Here is a 23,148-nt window from a genome sequence, read left to right on the forward strand (position 1 = left end):
AATTGCGAGAGAAAGAGCAAAGGAACAGTGCCAGTTATCAAAACTGCCATGTAATCTGCTCCGTCCAACTGTGTTTCTAGACGAGGCTAAATTCATGATTTCAACCACAGCACCGATTCGGAGGGAAATGCTCATCAGGTTCAGGGAAAAAAGTTATCAGGCGAGGGCAGCGCACTCCTCCAAAAATGATCTCCTCTTTGCCGACACATACACACTCTCGCTGTCCCCTTGAAATCAAAAGGATTCTTTCTCTGCGTCTGGAGTTTGAACACAAACACGGCATTTGCATTTAGATTAGCAGGAAGAGGGGAAACTTTTAGAAGCAATGGAGTCGTTAAGGTGGAAAGGAGACTTGATGGAACATGACACGAGCAGAGTGGCTTTGTGTTCCAAGTAGGAAAGATGGTACAGCACTCAAATTTGGCACACTGGGAAGAGTGGCCTCTCTTTGAGTGAGGGTAGTTGTAAAGCCTCTGTAAGTGTTTTCTCAGAGAGCTCCATAAAGCCATGGAGTGAACTAATTTAGGCCTGATGTTTGGATCTTTTGTAAGCAAGGTGTGTATCTTTGTCATGTCAGAAGTTCACAAAGCTTGGTTCTCTAGCCTTTTTTACCCTTGTGCCTGTACTTCTGCCAGTGTGATGTGTGATCCCTGTGTGTGTGTGTGTGTGTGTGTGTGTGTGTGTGTGTGTGTGTGTGTGTGTGAGAGAGAGAGAGAGAGAGAGAGGCGAATCAACTCACACAATGGCCTTCCACTGCGCATTATGGACATCCAATCTGTGTGTGTACACGTGCGTTCTTGTACACTCACACGTGTGTATCTGTGTCTGATCTCTCAGTGGACGGCGGCTGGGGAGAGTGGAGTGAGTGGACAGTGTGTAGCGCAGAGTGTGAGCGACAGCGCAGCCGGGACTGCACAGCTCCAGAGCCCAAACACGGGGGGCGACTGTGTGACGGGGCGGCGTTGGCCACGGACAACTGCACCGGAGGCCTCTGCACACAGAGTGAGTGACATCACCACCTCTCTCTGCTAGCAGCGAGGCTGCACAGCATCATCAGTCAGTTCCATTGTGTTCAGGGACTGTACAATTATAGATTTACTCTTCATAATTCTTGGCAGTGCGGGCTAGATCATCATCATTATAATCATCCGTATTATCATCACCCTCATTCATTTTCATTACTCATCATATTACCTGATCATACCATTCCTAAATATTGATACCATCAGTGTAAAGAAATATTATCTTCGCGTCCAACACAACTTGTATCAGTTTCATCATGCTGCAAGTAGTAAGTGCCAAGAATGCATTTTAATAATCTTCACACACACACACACATATATACTGTACACAGGCATGGATGGATACACAATTAGCCACTAGCTGCAATATTCAAAGAAGTTCTAGTGAAACCATCCACCTCTAATGTTTCTGTCTTTGCAGACCGAAAGCTGCTACATGACGCCAAGCCACAGGGTGAGTTCCTCCTCAGGTTCCTCTGCCTGCTAGTAGCTAGTTTATTATTATAAACATCACTATCACTGTCCATACCTGGGCCTGGGACAATGCTGATCGGCTGAAAGGTGTCCATTAATTTTGCTTAAATTAGTGGTAACAGGGCAGAGGATAGAGATGCTCAGACAGACATTTTCCAGGCAGCATCCACCATCTATGAACAGTAAACTGAAAAATACAAGTACTGTTCTGTTTCTTAAAATTGATCATTAGCTCTTGAGCAGAGGATTGTAACTGGTGTTGAGGTGTTTTCTTCGCCCTTGGCGTTCTCCGTTTACTACTTTTCTACATAGACGACTAGAATGGCGCTCAGAGAGATGTTTCACCTGCGCTGTTTGCATGTCATGCTTCAGCTGCAGTGGGGGCAGTGACAGACAGACAGACAGACAGACAGACAGACAGACAGACAGGCAGTGCAGTGCAGGTGTAATAAATAGGATCTTGTCACTTTCTCCCGGTTAAGTGCTGTTAAAGGATAAGGCTGGTGTTTTTTAATGCATTGCTTACTGTCAACAAATCCTATGAAAATAACAAAATCAGCAATGATTTTGTTTTGCCAACAAATCTCGTCCATGTAGCCGGTGCCCAATGCAGCCATGTCCCAGCAGCCATAGACCTCCATTGTATTAAAAAAACAATTAAAAACACGTCACAGAGCCATGCCGTTGCTCTGGGCAGCAAATTTCATCATCACGATGCACCGGACCGGCCGACTTTTTCCTCAAACAACTTAATAAGCCTTGCCTAAGCTTAATAATTTGTTCCCATTTGAATTTGATTTGCTAATAACTACAACAGCCTGACTTTTCGTGGTAACAGTTAGCGATTTTTAAAATTGAAACTATGTCTTTGTGAGCTGTATTTCAAGGTTTTTAGCTTACAATTGGAGCCAATGACTTCCAGGTTGACGGCTAAAAACGGTACGTGGGAAGTCAGAAAGTAACGGGAGTAGAACAAACGCATTGTTGATTTTGTTATTTTCATAGGATTTGTTGACGGTAAGCAATGCACTAAAAAACACCAGCCTTATCCTTTAATGGACATTAGGGGAAATACATACAAATTTCAATTTACTCCACTATTATTAATCTTCTGCCAATGTAATATTTGCACTAATACCATTATTGTAAGATTTCTGTCCACATCCAGTATAGCATTTCAACCAAACAACCCATACTCTACCACTGCTTGCCCATTGTTTCAATTTATGCATTGAAGGGTCCTGGACCATTCATGTGTTTATAAATGCTAGTTAATCAGTAATGTGCTGTAAAAATCAATTTGATGCCAATTAAACCAAAACCATATGTTCTGCTTACTTGTCCTTTAACACAATTATGTATTTTTGTTTGTCAGGAAAAGGGGAAAAAAAGAATGTGTCCTGCCTGCCAAAACTTCCCAAGCCCTCAATTAACCTGCTACTGTAGCTGTTAATGCTGCTTTGCATATTTTGTCAAATTCTCCTCATTTGAGCTTCAGGCTACTTAGCAGGCTTTCTCAGCAAGTCCTGTTGCAGAGCAGATCTCATTATCTTTCAAGAACAAGCTAGCAGCCCTTTATTTCCTGCTCATTCTTTCTCTTTGTGGAGTTGGACGCTGCAGTACTGGTGGGACCAGATAGAGCATAATCATTGCCGATGAGCTAATTTAATGAATTGGTTTTGTCACATTATCCCAGTGGAACGCAGAGTGCTTCCCAACACCAGAGCCAAGCAGCGTTTGAAATGACAGTCAGGTGCTGGGTTGATTATAATCGTCTTCCTTCCGAGGTTCCTCATTAGTAGCTTTAACACTCCAGGATGGAACGACGAAGCGCTGCATCGGGAGGCAGGGTAGACGAGGAACAGAAAACAATAAAGCCACTAAAGTAGTTTGAAACCAAGGAAGACTTGTCTCCTTAAAAAAAAAACTTTCTCAACTTTAGCTCAGCAGATATTCCTCAGCAATATAGGTTTACGGTTTATTTTAGGAGAAAGTCTTTCTCAGCCTCCTAATTAAAGAGCTGTAGCGGTAGAAGGCTAACGCGAAAATGCACAGAAAAATATGCAAACTTTACCCTCTCTCTCTCCCTCTCTCTCTCTCTCTCTCTCTCTCTCTGTCGGTCTGTCTCGCTCACTCTCGCTCTCCTCTCTCAAGGTGTGGAGACCAGCAGTGATGTGGCGCTGTATTCGGGCCTGGCTGCGGGCGTGGTGACGGTGGTGGTGCTGATCGTAGCTGTCACTCTGTACCGAAAGAACCAGAGTGAGTACGGCGTCGACGTCATCGACTCCTCCGCCCTCACCGGGGGCTTCCAGTCCTTCAGCTTCAAGACCTCTCGCCAAGGTGAGCCAGGGACCCACACACACACACACACACCCACACGGATATACATTTTTTTGCCATGGCAGTGTTCATTATGCACCTCTAACATAAGGACATAAGACATGGGCATGTGACTAACGGTTATGAAGACAAAGTTGTGTCTGTAATTATGATTTTTCACTCAAAATGCCGCCCTGATAATGCTAATCTCACACTGTGCGCGTAATTTTCTTACCATCTATTCAAATTGGAAATAAAAGAGGAGGGGGAAAAAAGAGGTTGGTAAAGTCACTTTGTGATTCTTCTTGTCTTTGAAATCACAGGAGGCAGATCAGGCATGCTCTACTTTCAAATGTTAAGGAGAGGCCTCAAGGAAACTGATCTCATTAGGTGATGACTTGGCTGCTCAATAAATGAAGACTTTTGCTCCAAAATCAGATAGCCGCCATTTGAAAAATACATCACAACCACCCAAAATAAAAGTAAAACTCATGTAGAAATAGGGTGAAGGAAGTAAATTTTACTCAGGGATTCTGGAGCACACAGAATAATTTATTACACGACTAACAAAGCACGACTAATGCTTTGACGCAGGCAGCGTCTTCATCAGAGTCAAATCTGGTATGGCGATGACCCAGAGACTTATATAATCTCCCCATGCAATTATCATATAAACAGGGGCAGGGGAGGAGGTCATATAATCAGCCAATAGTGTTACACAATAAGACCACAGGCATTTACAAGCATGTCACAAGATACAATCAGAGCATCAAATCAAGCAAAAGGAGCAGAGATAAAAAGTTATATAAAACAAGAAAGTGTAAGACTATCACTGAGGCCAAATGGATTGCGATTGCGTATAGTGGCCTTATGTTCAGCAATACCTAATTTCAGTGAACGCCTAGTTTGACGTACATATACCGTGCCACAAGCACATGTGAGTATATAAATGACCTGGGCACTGGTGCAATTGATAAAAGAGTTTTTTTTATATTTTTTGCCCGTTCAAGGGTGAGCGAATTCTTTTGCATCTGAAGAACTGGAGCAATATGGGAACAATGTTCACATCTATAAAAGCCATCAGGGGGAGTAGACAACCAAGTAGAAAGGCTAGGCCTAAGTGTCAAGCTGTGCGCTGCTCTATGTTTTATGGAGCGAGCCCTCCTAAAAGAGGACAGTGGCGGTTTGGCTACAATATCTTTCAGATTGTAACATGTGCCAGTGTTTTCAGATAATATTCTTCACTCTACCCACTGAGGGTGAATATTCAGTGGCAAAACAAAGACGGGATAAAGGGGTGCCGTTGCTTTTTTTGCAGGAGACTGGATCTGTCTGTATGACACGCTGCCAGATAGGCTTTCAGTCGCTTTAGACTCGAAGTCAGCGTCTGAACTACAGTTTCTCCTAAGAGGTAAAAATTGCCCTGTAGGAATATTACGGATAAGACGTTTCGAGTGATTACTGTCTGCTTTTAACAATGTGTTTCTGCTTAATGGCTTGTGATAAATAGTAGTGGTTAATTTGTTGTCCTGCTTGTATTTAGTCAAATCCAGAAAGGTTATTTTATCATGAGAGTGTTCCATAGTAAAAGAAAGGTAATCAGTTGTGGATCCAATATATTTTACAAAGTCATTAAGTTCACTCTATGTACCACGTCAAACCAGAGGAATATCATCTATGTATCTCTTCCAAAGAATGATTTTGGGGGGAAAAAATGGGTTATTGGACGCATTATGAATGAGTATGCGTTTTTCCCAATACCTTATCACTAAGCAGGCATGCACAAAACAACTTCCCTACTAATCCCCGTCTCTGAAGAAAATAGGAGCCAGCATCCTGAAAGTAGTTGGTTGTTAAGATCAGTTCAGTGAGAGTCATGAGAAACTCTTTGGGAGGGTGATAATAGTGTGACAGTGCCTGTAAGCCTCCTTTGTGTGGAATAGAGTTGTATAAACTTTGTACATCAAGAGTTACCAGGATCTAAAAATGCTTAGTGTAAATAAATTCCTTTTCAATCTCGGTAATCCAACCCTTTTTGAAAGACTGGTCCATGTAAGCGTTAACATTCTCCTTAAATTCCTTCACTGGGTCAGAACTGAGTATAACAACCTTTATCCATCAACTGAGATCTGATCTGAGATCTATGCTTTTTTATGATAAAAGTAAAACTCTTTGATGGGAAAAAAAATGTAAGTTGGTAGTGCTTAATTTAAATGAATTAAATTTTCTTAAACGTGCCTCATCCATGTATGGATCCTTGTAATAAAATAGAGTTAGGAGTAAAAAATAACCTATTTTTATAAGTCCATAAATATCAAAAAATAATAAAATTACAAATTAGGGGTTATTATTGCACTCATATTAATTGAATTGGTTTGACGAGTGAAAATACATCTCTCTCTCTCTCTCTCTCTCTCTCTCTCTCTCTCTCTCTCTCTCTCTCTCTCTTCTTGCCATGTGTGACTGAACTGTCCTTGGATGCAGTGGCCGCTTTGCCCGATTGATGTGTATTTAATTTCTTCATTTTTCATTTCGGTTTTGACTCCAGAAAGTCAAAAGTGCACCAAGGTTGTGTGCAGTTTTACCCACTGATACAGTGAGATGACATGGACATGATAATACAAATGAACTGCCTTTCTCCCCCCAACATGAGTGTGAAGAGTGAAGAAGGGAGACCAGACACAGGTCTAATTTTTCAGTTTGGCTCTGTAGGCGGACACAGAAATATAATACAGACACACACACACACATACACACACACACACACACACACAGACACACAAAAACACCAAAATACAGTACCACCCATCATCTGTATGGATGCTCAGCAGAGTAGGGCTTGGTATTGGCATAACCTTCAGGATACAGTTTGATTCTGATACTATGGGTTGCGGTTCATTTCCATTCTATACTGTAGATGTATTCATGTATTAATGTTATACACATTGTATAACTCAAATTTTAGTTAATGCAAGCAATTTTATATTTATGACTTATATTGAATGAATGAATTATTATAATGGTTTAGGGGCAGAATTTAATGTATTTAATTTTGAAATTTGTTCTTCCTTCAGGAAATTGTTGTTAGGCAAGGCTCTGTGCTGTGGTGCACTTAACCGCCAATAAGATGTCATATGCAATCAATAAACACATCTGTGTGCACTAAAGCATTAACCTTTCATTATAATAATATCAACAGACAGGACTACACATGTAACAAGCACATTTATTTTTTGTTCTGAATAAACCCCTCAAACTCTAAACACAATGTTACATACGAACAAGTGCAGTTTTGTGCGACTGTGCATGAACGTTCCATGTAATTCTCTGGAGCTGAACTTGTGCTATATTAATCTAAATATAATCTAAGTATTGTGCAGCTAGAGTGCTGTTCCACTGTACATCACCAAAGTTTAAAAAAATTAACAGACATCCTTGACTAATATCACCACTTTATGCAAAATGTTGGCTTTGGTCTGTGAACAAATGCCTTGTTGATGCTCTTCAGATTAGTGTCTGTGGCTGTTGTCAATAGTTTTGAATATCCAAAACAAGACTTGGTGTCTCGGCAGGAAGGTGTGTGACTTTGTGGCATTACAAGGTGTTTTGGTTCTTACAAATGCCAAAGAGCTGTTCTGGCCCCATTTGAAGTTACCACCATGATCTCATAGCCTCTCTAACTGGCTTGGTGATCGCGATGGTACTTGATGAGAGTGAACTGCAACGTATACCCTAGTATTATTGCTGTAACACAATGTAGGCTATTGATATGTGGATTTAGAAAATTGATTCAGAATCAAGAACAATAAAAATGCAATTTACTGGTGTATTGATTTTTTAACCCAGCCCTAGCATCTGTTGTCTTCTGTCACCAAAAGCAAGAAAATCAGAGCTTAGGAGCGTGGTGTGTTGCCCCACAGATGGAGATATATTTTCACGAGGCTGACATTATGGGTCACCACAGCAACAGTTCTCAGCAGGGCATGATAAAGTGCATTTTGATAACCCAGCAGGAGGCACAGAAAGCTTTAATCTTGCTCTCTGTTCCCCTTGATACGAGGGCTAAAGCAGACACACTTATATAGATTCATAGTTGCCCTCCCTTCCCTATAGTCACTGCCTGCTATAGACTGTCAGTTACAAAATGATCATTTCAGCACTTTTCTTCTTTCACAATCACATCCTTGGCAGTGTGTCACTGTGAAAACAGCTTGCCTAATTCCAGACAACACAAATTAGTAATATATATTTATTTCCTCATTAAGAGGAGTCAGGCTAGTTGTTGTTTGCTTGACTGTCTTCCCTTGTCAGTTCACGCTTGTTGAAACAGCTGCCAATGAGTCTTTCATTAGAAAATAATTCCACCTCACAATAAACATATTTACATTATCTTATCTTATCTTATCTTATCTTATCTTATCTTATCTTATCTGTTGGTTTCATTCTAGACACATTCATCCATATTTTGTCATGTGCTGGGAATTGGGTTGAAATATACAAAAAGAGCTAACTGCCTCCACAATCTTTGATGCCCTTGTTAATATCTATAGGCTCCCATCTTCTCTGTTTCCCCATCTGCTTTAGGTAATAATCCACAACTTTTCCATATAAATAAATGCCTGTTTTGCTACTCTCCTCTGCAGATTGATACCATTAGTGATTCAACCTATGCCCAGTTCATGAAAGCGTTTACATTTGCTGTTCTAAACACCTGGTGTTGGGCAGGACTTTACCAGGAAAAATCCTCTGCTGCACAGAACGTGATGCATTTTACATTTACGAAAGCAGAACCAGCGGTTTGTTTGGAATAAATAGAAGAAAAGCTGGGTAGTTACTGTGAGCAGCGATAGCCAGACAAAAAAAGACTGGTATCTACAGAAACTCAAACTTCATCAACAGAAAAATCCAAGGACAAAGGAGATTAATAGCTCAGAGGAAGGCAAGCGCGCTAAAAATGGTTGAGCGACCACTGCATGGTGAAACGATGCCCCATAAAAACACCCACGCATCAGTTTGACTGAGCGGCACCTCAGAGGAGTGGCACCCTGAGATCATACCACAATACTAATTACTTACACACAAAATGCCAAACAATAGCGTTACTTTTACCATCAATTGTTTGTATGGCTTCCATGCTTTCCACCCTATTTCGGTAACTCAGATATCATAGAAAATGTTCACGTTCCCATTTTATTTTATATCTCATCCCAATTATTATATCTTTTCATCAGAATTAGGGTTACCCAATATCTGATATTGGCCTTTCAATAAAAATCGGATACTGCCTGTCTACTGCTGATATTATGGAGGTGAGGATATGAGGTTTTGTAAAACCCGCAGTGGAACCTGCTTCACTCTGCCTTGGGGAGCTGCTGACCCACCTAAAAGAATTTCATTGGTTTGGCTTTCAGTGGCTTTTCTGAGTGTTATTGTCACATGATCTAGGCAAAATGTTTTTTCAGAGAATAACATTCTGGGGGAATGATAAAATCTTTGTAATTTGGAGGATTTTTTTTGTCATGAAAAAGGTAAAAAAATAAACATACACAATATATTGGCAAGTGAGTATCAGGGATGCTCCTGAATCTGAATATCATGTTCGGCAAAGCACAAATAATGCATTTTAAACAAATATTTGTTCTTTACGATTTTTTTGGGGATGTTTTAATATTATGCCAGTAGTAGTGGAGAAAATTAAACCTATATCAACTTGACTGGCTTTTCACATTGAACTCCTAAGAGAAGGGGGCAGGGTTTGGTTGTGTTTCTCAGCCAGCCTGTCACATTGTTCATATGCTTTATGTTTGCCCTGGCAACAGTGTAATTATTTTGATTATTAATTTAGCATTAGAGAGGCCAGTTGTTCTCTTTGTCTTGCCTTGGTGGGTCTGCTCCTCTGCTCTGCTGATAGGCAAGCAGCACCAGCGGTTTGTTTGGAATAAATGAGTTGGTTTGACTGGGAGTGGATGAAGACCCTGTCCTGTGAGTCTGTTCAGTACAGCTTTGAGAAATATGAGTAGGGGCACTGTAGCCAAAGATATATTAGAAGCTTATGCAGATTTAGCAAAAAGTAGAGGTAAAATGAAATGAGTTTTTTGAAAGAAGTTAACACTAAAGAAGTATTTCTATTTCATTTGCACTTTTCATCTTTAAGATTTTTTTTTTCCAGTCCATAAATGTTCAGTGTTCCCCAGTGAGAGGTGGGGGGTTGGGCAGGTTGTGCAGTTCACATAGTTGACGGTTCAGTGTCTCCCAGTTTCATAGAGTAGTTCAAAGTGGGAATGAGGAAATATATTTTGATTTATAAAGACATTTTCTCAGTTTGTAATTGACTGTTTAGTCTCCCCAGTATTCATGCAGTTCATATTAGCATACATTAAGTTCAGGGTGGAGATTTGTTTTCCTGTTAATAATTCTTTATGCTATGGTTGTTTATAGCTCTGTTAATGAAAGCCTATGTTTATGGTTACAGGTTGTTGTTTGTTAATACAGTTTTAAAAAGTTTATCCTCCATTAGGTCATTGTAAAACCATGAAATCAATTCTTTAATACTGCATCTCAATAATGCAAGCAAAGGCAATGACAACAATGGGGGAGGGGGGGAATGGGGGATTAGTGGGGATTTGTTTCTGTCTAAACCACACCCACTTCAGACGTAAGCTCCGCCCACTCCCTGATTTACAATACAAATGCAAATAATTTGGTTACTTGTAATTTGGTTACTTGTAGCTGGAGAAAGTCAAAAGTGCAGGAAATCACTAACTGAAGTAGAAGATGAGGCAGGTTGAGGGAAAGTAAAAAAAAAAAAAAAGGTTAAAATTATATATAACAGTGGAAGTGTATCTAGAAAATAAATCTCCACCCTGAACTTAGTGTATGCTAGTATCTGGTGGAGTTTTCCTTTAAGTTCCACTTGAGCATATTTTACTGAAAAGAATGGCTTCCTTGACATTCTTACTGAAAACACAATTAAGCCTTATAATGAGTTTTCAATCAATCTTTATAATACTACTCATTTATCGTATGAGTGGCATATGAGTACCCACATAAACAAGTAGCCTAAGCATAACATTTTGCAGCAAATGATTAAGTTAACTTGCTCTTGCAGACGATAGTCTACATCATTAAATATCTGGCATATAATCAAAAAAAATCAAAAGTATTCAAGGATCACGTTTATTATTAGTGTCACCAAACCGTTTATTACTTGTCATATTGAATTCACAGTGTGCATAGCATCCAAAGCAGTAAATGTTGATAGTGAACTAACAATGTGGGTCCAGGACCTCAGAAGTCCTGAGAGAGCAGTCTGCAGCAGTATCACATGGCTGCAGCCTTGCAGACAGGAAGGGTGTGGCTGCAGACTTCACTCTCTGGTTCCAACCATCCTGGTCCCCCTTGATGGTTGGTATGTCCACTGGGCATGTGGGCCTGCAAGTAGGTCTGGAGAGATTCTTGTTGTAAAAGGTGGGACAACGAGACCTTGCTGAGCCAAAGCCACCATTGATTGGCTCTTGATTGATAGGATTCTCACACAAGCCATCGGACAAATGCATGAGATAAAGGTTGATGTTGCAGACACATATTCTCTACCATTTGGTAAAAAAGTTGTACTGACCTCTTTATTCCTGCTGCAGTGTTAAATGCAGGCAAAAATGCATGTAAACAGAATCAAATCAGCAAAATATTTACTGGCTTATAAAATAAAACTGCAATAATTTTGAGGTGTAAATGCACATAAGAAACTATTTAATAGCTTTACCTACTCTAATAATATAACCCAGTTCCTTATTAAATATATGTTAAATGGTTGATTCAGTAACTGAACTAATAACTCATATACTAGCAAGTGAACTGCAGAACGAACTGAATGAATCGTACAGTTGTGCTTGCACCATGAAGTATGTTGTGATTGGGTGTCATGTAAAGAAGAAAACGAATGAAAGAACAAGGAAGTTTGTGAGTTTGTTGTGACTGTGGTTGATTTTGGAGAGTAGCCAGCCAGCATTGCCAAGCACTTAGAGAGCATTCAGGACAAAGTTATAAGCCTATAGGCTTATAACTTTGTCCTGAATGCTCAGCTTGTGTTTACAAGTGTGTTGACTATCTTAAAACTGTATGGAGCGCAGTCCAACCAAAGACAATGAAACAATTTGAAATTTCAATTCAGGTTCATTGATGAACGGATTCAACTCATTCACTTTAAATCATTGTTCAAATGATTGATTCACCAAATGTTTGACCTCCCTATGACAAGGGACTAAGGAAAGATGCAGATGTAGCTCTTTTTCTTTTGGACTGGTAGGTTTTGCTTTTGTTTATTAGCTGCAGTCTACATTATTATGTTGGGCCAGTGCCTACACTGAGTTGCAGCTTGTGAGAACTATTGCTAGCTAACGTTAGCTTGCCCAAACTTGGTAATGTTCTGATAGCTACTTTATTCCCCTTAGCAAAATGATCTAATGTAGTTGATGTAATGTAGTTGATCTAATGTTATTAACAACGTTGCTTTTGATGACACTAGCGTGGGCTTGCTCTATCCTCTCTAGAGTTAGTCAACTTTTGAAAGACCATTAGCAATTTTTTGGAAATCAAACATTTCACAGTTAATGCGAATAACAGCAAAACTTAACTTGTTTTTTTTAAGTTTAGTGATAGCTCAGTTAGCAGGATAAAATGTAGTAATGTAACTAAACAGTTATCACACTGGTTTATAAAACATGTTTGATATATTTATATAGTGTAGGCTAGATATTACCGTCTCTGTAGACATGGTCGCTCTTAGGCAAAATTCTGTCATTCTGTTGTAGTCGCTTGACAAGTCTCAGTAGAAAAGCCCATGCTTGTTTGTTTGGGGTGTGGGAGCTGCTGTCAGTCAGTGACGTCAAAGAGCTGGTGACAGTGTTGCTAAGTGATCGCTGGGAAATACAGTGCAAACACCAAAGCAATGACAGAAATATAGAAAAATAAGAATCTCACAGATTATCACTTTAACTATTTACAAAGGTTTTGTGCACAATTTCTAATTTTGCTTTCTTGGGCTTCAATAGGTTGCTTTCTATCTTATGTATATTATTTTCTTTGAATCTGTCTGGCAGTCTCATAGAAAAACATGAAATCTAATAAAGGCTTGAGAATAGAGATGAATTAGTAAAACTTCACTTCCCATTGTAGTTTGGCATGCAAGTCTGTAGTTTAGGCATGTAACAACATAATGTGACAAAATACTGTATACTGTGATGCTAAAAAGTTGAAATATGCATGGTGAAGGTGATGCTTATCATCATATTATTACACCCCAACTGTTGTGTGCCATTTTCCACTTTTAATTAGGACTTTGTGGCACTTCTGTTGTTATGGTGAGGTGTTAATGGCATTCCTGTTGCCATGCTGAGAATATTATAGCAGCTATCATAGGTGGATAAAAATTGCCATTGTCATGCCATGCCCTTCAGGTCATCCACTGTTCTAGATAGTCTAGCTGAAAGTGACACTGACCAGAAATATCATTGCTGTTTAAGATGTCTAATTGTTGACAGTAATTTGCTCATCTCTTTCTGTGTTTTTCAGGAAACCCTCTGCTCATTAACTCCTCCTTGCAGCCTGACCTGACAGTGTCGCGGACCTACACCAGCCCCATGTGTTTTCAGGACTCCATTGATAAGGAGCTGATGGCTGAGCGTTCGCTCCTTGACCCCTTGCCTGACCTCAAGGTCAAAGGTCAGAAAACAGAGCTGCAATAAAAGTCCATATCCAATTTGATGTGACATTTGTATGTGTCTGTCTGCACATTAGTGATGCGCGGGTCAGCTCTGGAGCGACCTGAACCAGCCCGCGGCTTTTATTAACCTGCCGAAGCCCGGCCCGCTGTTGACTAATGGCCAACCCGCTATCAAAAAGGCTATACAATAGGCTAGGCTACCGGATTGGTTATTTGCTTATTTTCTTTTCTTTAGGCCTATATTGTTGAAACACAGAATAGACTATAGGTCAGTTGTGTGTGTTTTACAGAATAACCAGATCAGATGCTCTTTCTATAGACTACGGAATAATGAGAAAAAATGTGAAATAAGAATTGTCAAAGCTTGGAGTAATTAGAATCACTGGAACTGTTTTACTTTGTTGCTCTAACCGCGGTGGGCAGCCTGACGCTGCGCTGTGCGCTCCGCTCTGCGCATAATGGAATGGAAATTAATAAGTCCAATGTCTGAACAGCGAGCAACTGGGTTGCCAGACACAGCTGGTCTGCAGGTAAATTATCCAAAACAAAACACCTTATAGCCTTATTAGCTTACTAGGATTTTGCAGCAGATTTATATATACTGAAAATTAAAAATATATACAGTATATATTTTTCTCACCTGCGGGTGCCATGGGTAAAACCGCGGGGCCCAAGAACTTTGAATCAAACCGCGCATCACTACTTTACATATATTACTTTTGGAGTTGTGAGTTTACAGTAATGGCATTTTCCTATCAGCATTCCTCTTGGTGTCACGTTATGGTCTGAGTAAGCCATTTGTTTATCTACAACCAGGTCAAAGTTCCTTCATGGTATCTCTAGGGGTGGCAGAGAGGGCCGAGTACCATGTCATGTCCCACCCTCAGACCTTCCCGAGGGGCATGGCTCCAGACTACAGTGGGGTCGCAGTCGAGGCCACCCTGGGCCGACGGGAAAAGAGCCTCTTCATCACCCAAGCCCCACTGACCCCCAGCAGGCCTCCTCACAAAACAACGGGGGTGTTTGGCCACGCAGGAGGCAGGCTGGTGGTGCCCAACACAGGTGAGCCTACTGTGGGGCCGTTTTCACTCAGTGTATTCCCCCGTATAAAGCAACTGAAATTCCTAGAAACTAAAACTGACATAATTAACATTAGCATTTTAAAGCAGATACAATATGAAGAGAATTTAATGAGTGTGTGTAAGGGAAAGTGTGTGTGTGTGTAAGAGAGAGAGAGAGTGTTTGTGTGAGAGTGTTTTTGACAAAGAGACTGTTGGCAGCATTGATTCATAAGGCCTTCGGGACTTGCTTCCCTCACCTCTTTCTGGGGCCATCACCTCTCTGGCTGTCACCTCCAGTAAGGAGACCTAACAGCAGAGCAGGTGTGTGTGCGTGTGTGTGTGTGTGTGTTTGTGTGTGTGTGTGTGTGTACGTGCATGTTTTTATGCCTGCTTGGCTGTATGTGCTGATCAGCCGCTGCGCTCTTCTCTGTAGGCATCAGTCTGTTGGTGCCACATGGGGGGATCGCTGAAGACACTACCTGGGAAATGTACATGATCATCAACCAGGTGGACAGCAGGTGAGGGACTCTCGCTGAGACGGTGCAGTCTGCTTCTTTGGCTGCTCTCCTTTACTCCTTCAACCCGTCGCACTGCATCTCTCATCTCTCCTTTACCTCATCATCTCTCCCCCTCTTTGCCCAACACACAGCACAAACATGCAAGTGTACACAAAGATACACACGGATTCTGTCGTACAGATGCACACACACACACACACACACATACAGAAAGATGCAAATACACTCTACCCAGCATGGGGCTCTTGCTCATCTTGCAGACACGACGGGGAGGACATGATGTGTCACAAATAGGCTGGCAGTTGCAGACTGGATTGCAGCATGGCCCTGAGCAACTGGCTCAGCACAGACAGATACACCCCTCCATTCTGGGCGCCTGTTTTGTGTCTGTAGACTTAACTATGACACCATCTCTCTTTATCATGACTGGTTAAAGTGGTGAATATTGTGAATGCCACGAGGACAGGCAATATCGATTTGGTATTCAGTCAGATGGAACGTGATATGCGACAAAGAAAGTTTAGATGACTATTGCCTGCCAGTGAGAGCCCATTTCTGTAACTTTGCTGTCAGGAATTTCACAAAGCTATTACTCAAGGAGCAAATGGCACGATAGATAAGAACCGTTCAAAAAGGAATTTAATACTCTTGACTTCTCCCCAACAGAGCCTCAAAAGTTATCGCACAACTAGAATTCCGTTTTTTGGGCCTATTCTTGATTTACAGCAGACAGAAATGAAACGGCGTCAAACATTTCAACATGTCTGTGTGGAACCCCTGCCAGCAAGTTATCACCCTGGTTAACCCACCTATGCCCCTCAATGAAATTTGATTCAAAAGTGACATTTAGTGTCATCTGAAATTCAACTGTCATGTCACCTCGCCCCCCTTTCTCCCATTAAGTGCCCAGGGGCTTGTGGGTGTAGATATAGATCAAAGGTCACACATAGGTTATGCCTCAGAGCTCAGCTAGTGGACTGGTTGCACATTCCTCTAAAGACTCCCCAATTCCAACCAAGCCCCTACCCTCTAGCTTCCTGCTTTTCTCTGATAAGCCTGATGCTGTTTACTTCTTTGGCTGTCGTCTGAGGAGCTGCAGGGGCCGTGCACCGCTGAGCTGTCAGTCAAAGCCTATCTCCTGACAGCCGCGCAGACCCAGGGAGAAATTGGATCCTTTCTTCCCATTCAAACTCAGGCCATCTACATAAGACGCCGCTTTCCTCGGCAAAGAATGGGAATCGATCAGCTCCGCCTGGCTTGGTTTCAGGTGTTCACGAGAGTTTCCGTCCTTCCTCTGGGCTTCACTAGGTTGTTTTGTGCCTGTGATCTCCTCCGGCTCAGCAGGGGGCCATGGGCGAGCCAGGGCATGAATCATGGTGTGTGACCAAAAAAAAAAAAAAGCACCTGATACAATGTGACACATCAAGTTAGAGTGAATGAGTTGACTGAAATGTTTCAGCGAGTACTGTTATCCTGCACCTTTTGAGCATACTTTGCGGTGAGGGAATTGTAGTTTACCAGGGGATAACCATGTAGCGTAATTGATATTTTCCCTTTGGCCTCTTAGGATAACACCGAGGCTGTAACTCAGTAGCTGTCAGTCTTCTCGTGTGCAACACCTCAGACTATACTTTCTTTTGAAAATACTGCTGTGACAGAGTGTGAATGAGAGATAGTCAGAAATGAATAGTCAAAATGTGTATGATTGAATGTGTTACACTGGCTGCCATGTAAGTTAGGCAGTGTTGAGGGTACTGACAAATTATCTTTGTAAGCACATATGAGACATGTCACACTCCTTTATTATAGCAGTAATCATTCTCACTTAATTAATAAGCCCAATCTACCATCTATACTTTACCATCATCCTGGTATAGTGTGAGTGATATCCCTTTGTTCTCCAAACCACAATCAGAGTATACTAAATAAGCATCTTTAATCTTTGCTCACAGGCAATCTGGCTAATTACCAGAGTCTCAGCAGCAGGTAACCTTGGTTTCCTCTGATGCCTGGGGCTGATTAGCACAAAAGTGCAGCTGCAGGGCCTCAGTGCTGTCTGGTTGTGTTGCTTTATTTTTAGACAGAGGATCATAACCTCTGTTAATTTTTTAGTGTTGATTGGTTCCTGCATAACAAAGAACAAAGTTTCACACAACAATAGACATCAGAAACTGTTGAATTAACAGGAGCCAAACAACTTAAACCGCACATTGTGTCGGAGTGCTACCACCTCAGGATGCGCACACACACACACACACACACGCACACACACACACGCACAATGATTGGTCAAAGGCACATGCCAACCGTGCTGATAATTCCTATAAAACATGGCCAGCCATGCTTTATTGGTTCCTATGCCAACTCTTGTGGTTACTAAGGAGCTAGTTAGTCTTCTTTCCTGTTTCTCTTGTTTTGTTTTTTGTTTTTTGTTTCTCTCATACCTCATACCTCAGTCTCATACCTATTGCATCGCCATCATACCTATAATCACAGTAAGATCCACTGGGGAATCATTTTTATATTGAAATAGCACAACGTTGCACAAAGGTAAATGTACTCAAACTGTATGTATGGAGTCAAGTGGTATAGAAGTTTATTTAGGCATATGTCAACAGGCAAAATGTAATACTGTATCAAAGTCATACTTCCCATACCTAATTTATTCTTAGATTGGCCAATTTATCAACACAGAGTCATTTCTGTGTGTGCACATTTGTGGATGTGTGTGTGCTCATGCATTTGTGATGCATCTGTGTCTACATGTCCGGGTTTGTTTCCATTAATGTTGCTGAGAAATATCCATGCTGGTCCAGTGACAGCAGGACCAATATCGTGTCCTCTGTGTGTGAGGTGTCCAGCCCGGCCAGCTGCATGACTGATGGTGGTCCCATCGATTGCTCCCGGTCTTCAGGGCTTCCAGCCAAGATTGGGCCCCTGGCCAAGAGCAGCTTGGCCCAGCTAATCTGTCACTGGGGCGGCCAAAGCAGGCTTCATAAGCCCCATCGACCCACGCAGCTTACACGCTGTGTGCTAAAGCCTGTCCTCCCCAGCCCCACTGTCCATTAGTCTTAGTTCTTTAATCTTCCTCTATCTATGTGTCTGTGTCAACTGGGCAGGGATTGATTCATGGTGAGTGTCCATGGGTTAGACTTTACTTTGTTCATAGGCAAGCTCCACAATATCTGAATGTGTTTCCTCCATAGTGTTTAAACACATGCCCAGTCACTCCATGGTAGTGACATTCTTATTTTCAATGTTGTATAATTGCAATTATCACATTACAAACAAACTTTTTATCCTAAATGTTAGAAATATGATGAGATATGATGTTTTGTCTCTTAGTGCTGATGTCTTTATATGTACTTTATCCTTCTGTGTGCAGTACTGTGTCAGAGGATGGGCAAGAAATCCTTTTGAGCCCAGAGGTCACGTACGGCCCACCAGGCCTTGACCTGTCCTGCCCCATAGCCATGACCATAGCCCATTGTGCCGAGGCTGCTGCTGGTAACTGGACCATCCGGCTAAAGAGACAGACGCAGGACAACAAGTGGGAGGTGAGCTTAATTTAATTAATCAATATTTTATTGGTCTAAATGTTCTGCCATAACACTCATTATGTTGACATGTCCAAACACATAACACCACCTTCACCAACACAAAGAATTTCATCACAATCTGAAAAAAAAAAACGACTTTTGATGAAAATGTTCATCCTGCAGCGTATCCATGCAGGCACATTCGTAAGGGTCGGAGGCTTTCATGCATCTGGCATCAAAGTCATGCTTTCAGACTCTACCTCACGCTGTTATGCATCCAAAAGAAATGGCACACCAAATGCAAATTACAGTTATTAGCTATAAAAGCATCAGTACACTTCAATGATAATGGCATTTTATAAACATTACTCTATCATGTATCTGTGAAGTCTGTTTGCAGACCCTACTGCAGCTGTTCAGAAAATTACTACTGCAATCATTTGTGTTGCCAGGAGAAAAAACAAAAGCATGCATGGACATATATAGTATATGGCTATTTCTCTTTGTGTATTTTTTTCACTTGTCCATAAGGCAAAACTATATCTGAATTGTAATATTGTCATACATTGGCAAAATAGTTACAACTGTGTAGTACTGTGATAGGGTTATATCACTTCTGGATCTATGAACTTCATACATGGTGTGATTTTAATACCCTAGATATGGACATGAATGAATATGTATCATCTGACATTCACATAGAATTTTATCTTACTTCTTTATGATAGTAATTATCACTTGTCACATTCAGGTTGTGAATAAGGAGCAAATTGACAATACGTTGAATGAGGAATAACAGAATAGGGTTTTATGTCTCAGCGAATCCCACAAATTGTAATTCACCAAATATATTCACCACTGGATTTTATCATTATTATTATCTTCAGCATTATGAGAAAGTCAAAACATAATTTTGTTTTTTGGCAAAAAAATGTTTTATATTTATGTCATGTCACCTTGCCCATATATCTCCTTGTCATCATACTGCTACAAGATCTTGCCAAAAATAGGTTTAACAGAAAATACAATCCCCATTCACAGCTCAGCTGGCATAAGCAGCAGATAACTTGACTTTAACTGTTTTGAAAATGCTGCATGAGAAGATACAGCAGGCAGATTTTCAAGAAAATTGTGACATTTTGACTCCAGTGTGACTCCTCAATGTGGGGTCAACAACAAATAAAAAATTGGCAACTGTACCTTTTAAAAGGCGTTGAAAGTAGTATAATCACAAAGTAGTATAATGCTTTGGCTATGATGGCTGCTGTGAGATTTTTTCTCACAGCTAGCTCTTTCAATAAAATAACACCTCTGTAAAGTCCTTCAACCCTGCCCTGTAGAGCTACTTCACACTCTCAGAGAGACTTGTTCAGACATCTGACATCAATCCAAACTCCCTCTATCCATTTTCTTGTGCCTTCCCACAAGAGCAGACATATCTGAGATGCTCTTTTAATGTTTAACTAACCTCATCAAAAGGCTTCAGGGACCTCATCGAGGCACGGTGACCCCAGAGCCGCGGCGTTTTTGTGACTGCAGAGAGCCCGTGACTCTCTCCCAGCCTGGCCCTTTCACTCCGTGTGACATTTACACAGGATGCAATTTGCTAGCCGAGACGTGTTGCACAAAAGGGAGCTATCAAAAGACCCATCGCTGATGTGTGCTATATGCCATCAGAAAGGGGGAGAACGGGAGAAATAGTCCGCAAAGGAGGGGAGAGACAGAGGGAGAGAGACAGACCGGGGCAGGGAGAGAGAAAGAGATGTCCCTCAAGAAAAAGCAACGTCGTGACCCGTCTCTGTCACTGTGAAATAATGAGCCCTTTATCTCACGCAAAATGCCTCCTCAAATCCCGATCTCTGGAATTAGTGACATTACAGGAGATGGAAGTCCTCCCTCTATCCCTCTGTTCCTCTGTTCTTCTGTTCCTCTGTTTCGCTCTCTCTCTTTCTCTCTCTCTCTCTCTCTCTCAGTTCAGTTCCTTTCCCATTAAAGCTAGTGTTTTGTACTGCTACAGTTTGACTCCATCATTTCTCCCCAGCTGCCTGGCGGGGATGAGCTATGTAATAGAGATCCTTCATGTCTGCTACAGCGCTAATGGGGCAGGTTTAGGGAGCTGTGGGCCACTAAATTACCCAGCATGGCTTTATAGGCCTTAGCTAGGCCATATACAGAGAGGACCTTTGGGTCACAGTTGTGTTTCAAAAGGTGATTTAGGGAGAATTGAGCACAAGATGAGGGGCAATTGGCCATTGGATACAACTGCCCCCCCTTCCTGCTAATCCTTTTTGTCAGCGTTACTGTATCCCCATCTGTTTAGCAAGATGTGCCATTATTCTAATTTGGGCCTCATTCAAACCTGCCCAGTTCCTGATCCTATCTCAGTCTCTGTGTAAAGGGAGAGTTTTCTGAGCAGTATACAGTGTAGTCTGTGTCCTGTTTTTTTTACTTTAAATGCTAGATCCAGTAATTGTTCAGTTTTGTTTTCCTTCAGAGTAATTGGTGAACCACATGACCATTTTGAATTTGGTGATTAATGGGATCGGTTGTCTTTGGGTCTGCTTTCCTGGATTCATCACAGTGATACAACATCACAACGTCACAATGATATTTCAGTCTTAAGCATAGATATATCCTCACCAATCACATTGCTGTAGGCACATGTGAACACAGGCTGAATGGTGTTTAGCTCTCAAATTGCCAAGTCTAATAAACATGACAGGCTTGACGCCTGTAAGGTGGAACTGCCTTTTTCTCCAAAATTCCAGCAGTAATTGAAATGGTCACATGATTTACGAGAAAAATACAAATATGAACGATCCATGGGTTGAAATGTATTCACCAAAACACAGTGTAACTAAATCTGTATTCCCCCCTTCAAAGGAAGTGATGTCCGTGGACGAGGAGAGCACGTCCTGCTACTGTCTGCTGGAGGCCCAGAGCTGCCACCTGCTGCTGGAGCGGCCGGGTCGCTACGCCCTGGTGGGGCAGCCGCTGAGGCAGGAGGCTGCCAAGCGGCTGAGGCTGGCCGTGTTTGGTAGTCCAGACACCAGCAACCCTCTGGGCTTCACCCTCAGGGTCTACTGTGTGGACGACACACCCCATGCATTTCAGGTATGCAGGAGAAGGGAGGACATGGGAGGGAAAGGGCGATGAATCGAGGACGCTTCTATTTAATGAGATGGCGATACTTGATGACTTTGAATCTGTGTCTGCAGCTCTGTATTTGCTGCTACAGTGGCATGTGTTAACCGTTGACCTAGACTATCATTATATTAGGTTGAATGGCTTTGTTTTCTTGAGCGAGTCAAAATTTGAACCACCTTTATTTCTCTCAACCTGACTGCTGAATGTTTTCATTTGTGATATCACAGCATATACTCCTCTCAATTTAATTCAGATTCAAATAGTAGTATTTTTATATATCGTCACCTTGTTTCTCCAAAATGTCAAGAAAAACAGCCTTGTTACATGTATGTCATGTATATCATGTATGTAGTATGTATATCATATACATAATAATGCATGCTAAATAGTCCAATGTTGTTGTATGGTAATACATTTCTGCTTCAAAGGGCGTGTGAATGAAAGATGTCAATATTCTGAATATTCAGTAACACTCTGGCTTATAATATTATAACATTGGCAGCTGCACTTGGACTGTTCAGAGTTCAGAGAGGAGGATTAGAAATAATACCAGGGGTGATACCTATGACAAACAGCATACACTATATGAAAAACAGTATCACACATCTAATGAAAGCTGACATGAGAGACTGAATCAGTATTCATGAATACACTATGCAGCTATAATAAGGCTCTTTTTCTTTTGTTATGAATGTGTCACAGTCCAGAGTTTATGTGAAGTGTTACCTTGTAGTGTGCCTTCATCTTCTGCATACCAGCATGGAGCGCAAAACATAGAACAGCTTCTTGACTTCTTGAATAGTATTCTACAAAGCTGACACTCGGGACGCCATGTGTGTCAAAGTGTGTGTGTGTGTGTGTGTGTGTGTGTGTGTGTAGGGCACTAACGAACAGTTGTTTGACTGCCTTTGTGCCCTTCTAAGGTGAATATGTTTGAAATTGTTATTTCTAAGAAAATATTGCAGGGGTTTTCGCCCGTGTGGCTGCTGTTTTTGGCTGGAAATCTTTCCGTCTGATATTTGTGCTCCACTGAAGCTCTGCCAGCTCAGTCACATCACCACTGGGAGATGTTTGATGACGAGGAGACAAAGGGGGACTTTTAATTACAAAGACAAGAGATGCTGCAAGGTTGCCTCCTTGCCCTTCCTTTGAGTCATTTAATTTGTTCTGTGTTAATTAAATGTGTTCTTGTATTGCGTTCCAAGTATTTGAGCACACATTACAATGGCAGACGCTCTCAAGTGCACCGCAGGTTCACTGTTCTGCCGTTGAGTTAAGAAGAGTTTGTCCTTCTCCTTACAGCGTTGGCTCACTCAAAAAACACCAACACATTTCCTTTTTGTTCAA

At 41.4% G+C, this 23,148-nt stretch overlaps 1 protein-coding gene across 1 annotated transcript in view; it reads left to right on the forward strand.

Annotated features, from left to right (window-relative positions):
* Nucleotides 1-23,148, forward strand: part of LOC139913660 (netrin receptor UNC5D-like) — a 159,992-nt gene that overhangs the window by 131,118 nt on the left and 5,726 nt on the right. Inside the window, exons 7-15 of the mRNA XM_078286707.1 lie at nucleotides 838-1,002; nucleotides 1,444-1,476; nucleotides 3,651-3,836; nucleotides 13,386-13,535; nucleotides 14,353-14,598; nucleotides 15,031-15,115; nucleotides 17,096-17,101; nucleotides 18,501-18,672; nucleotides 21,538-21,768. Coding sequence (XP_078142833.1) covers nucleotides 838-1,002; nucleotides 1,444-1,476; nucleotides 3,651-3,836; nucleotides 13,386-13,535; nucleotides 14,353-14,598; nucleotides 15,031-15,115; nucleotides 17,096-17,101; nucleotides 18,501-18,672; nucleotides 21,538-21,768 — 1,274 coding nt within the window. The remainder of the gene's footprint in view (nucleotides 1-837; nucleotides 1,003-1,443; nucleotides 1,477-3,650; nucleotides 3,837-13,385; nucleotides 13,536-14,352; nucleotides 14,599-15,030; nucleotides 15,116-17,095; nucleotides 17,102-18,500; nucleotides 18,673-21,537; nucleotides 21,769-23,148) is intronic.

The sequence above is a fragment of the Centroberyx gerrardi genome, chromosome 2, assembly GCF_048128805.1.
Source record: "Centroberyx gerrardi isolate f3 chromosome 2, fCenGer3.hap1.cur.20231027, whole genome shotgun sequence".
NCBI lineage: Eukaryota > Metazoa > Chordata > Actinopteri > Beryciformes > Berycidae > Centroberyx > Centroberyx gerrardi.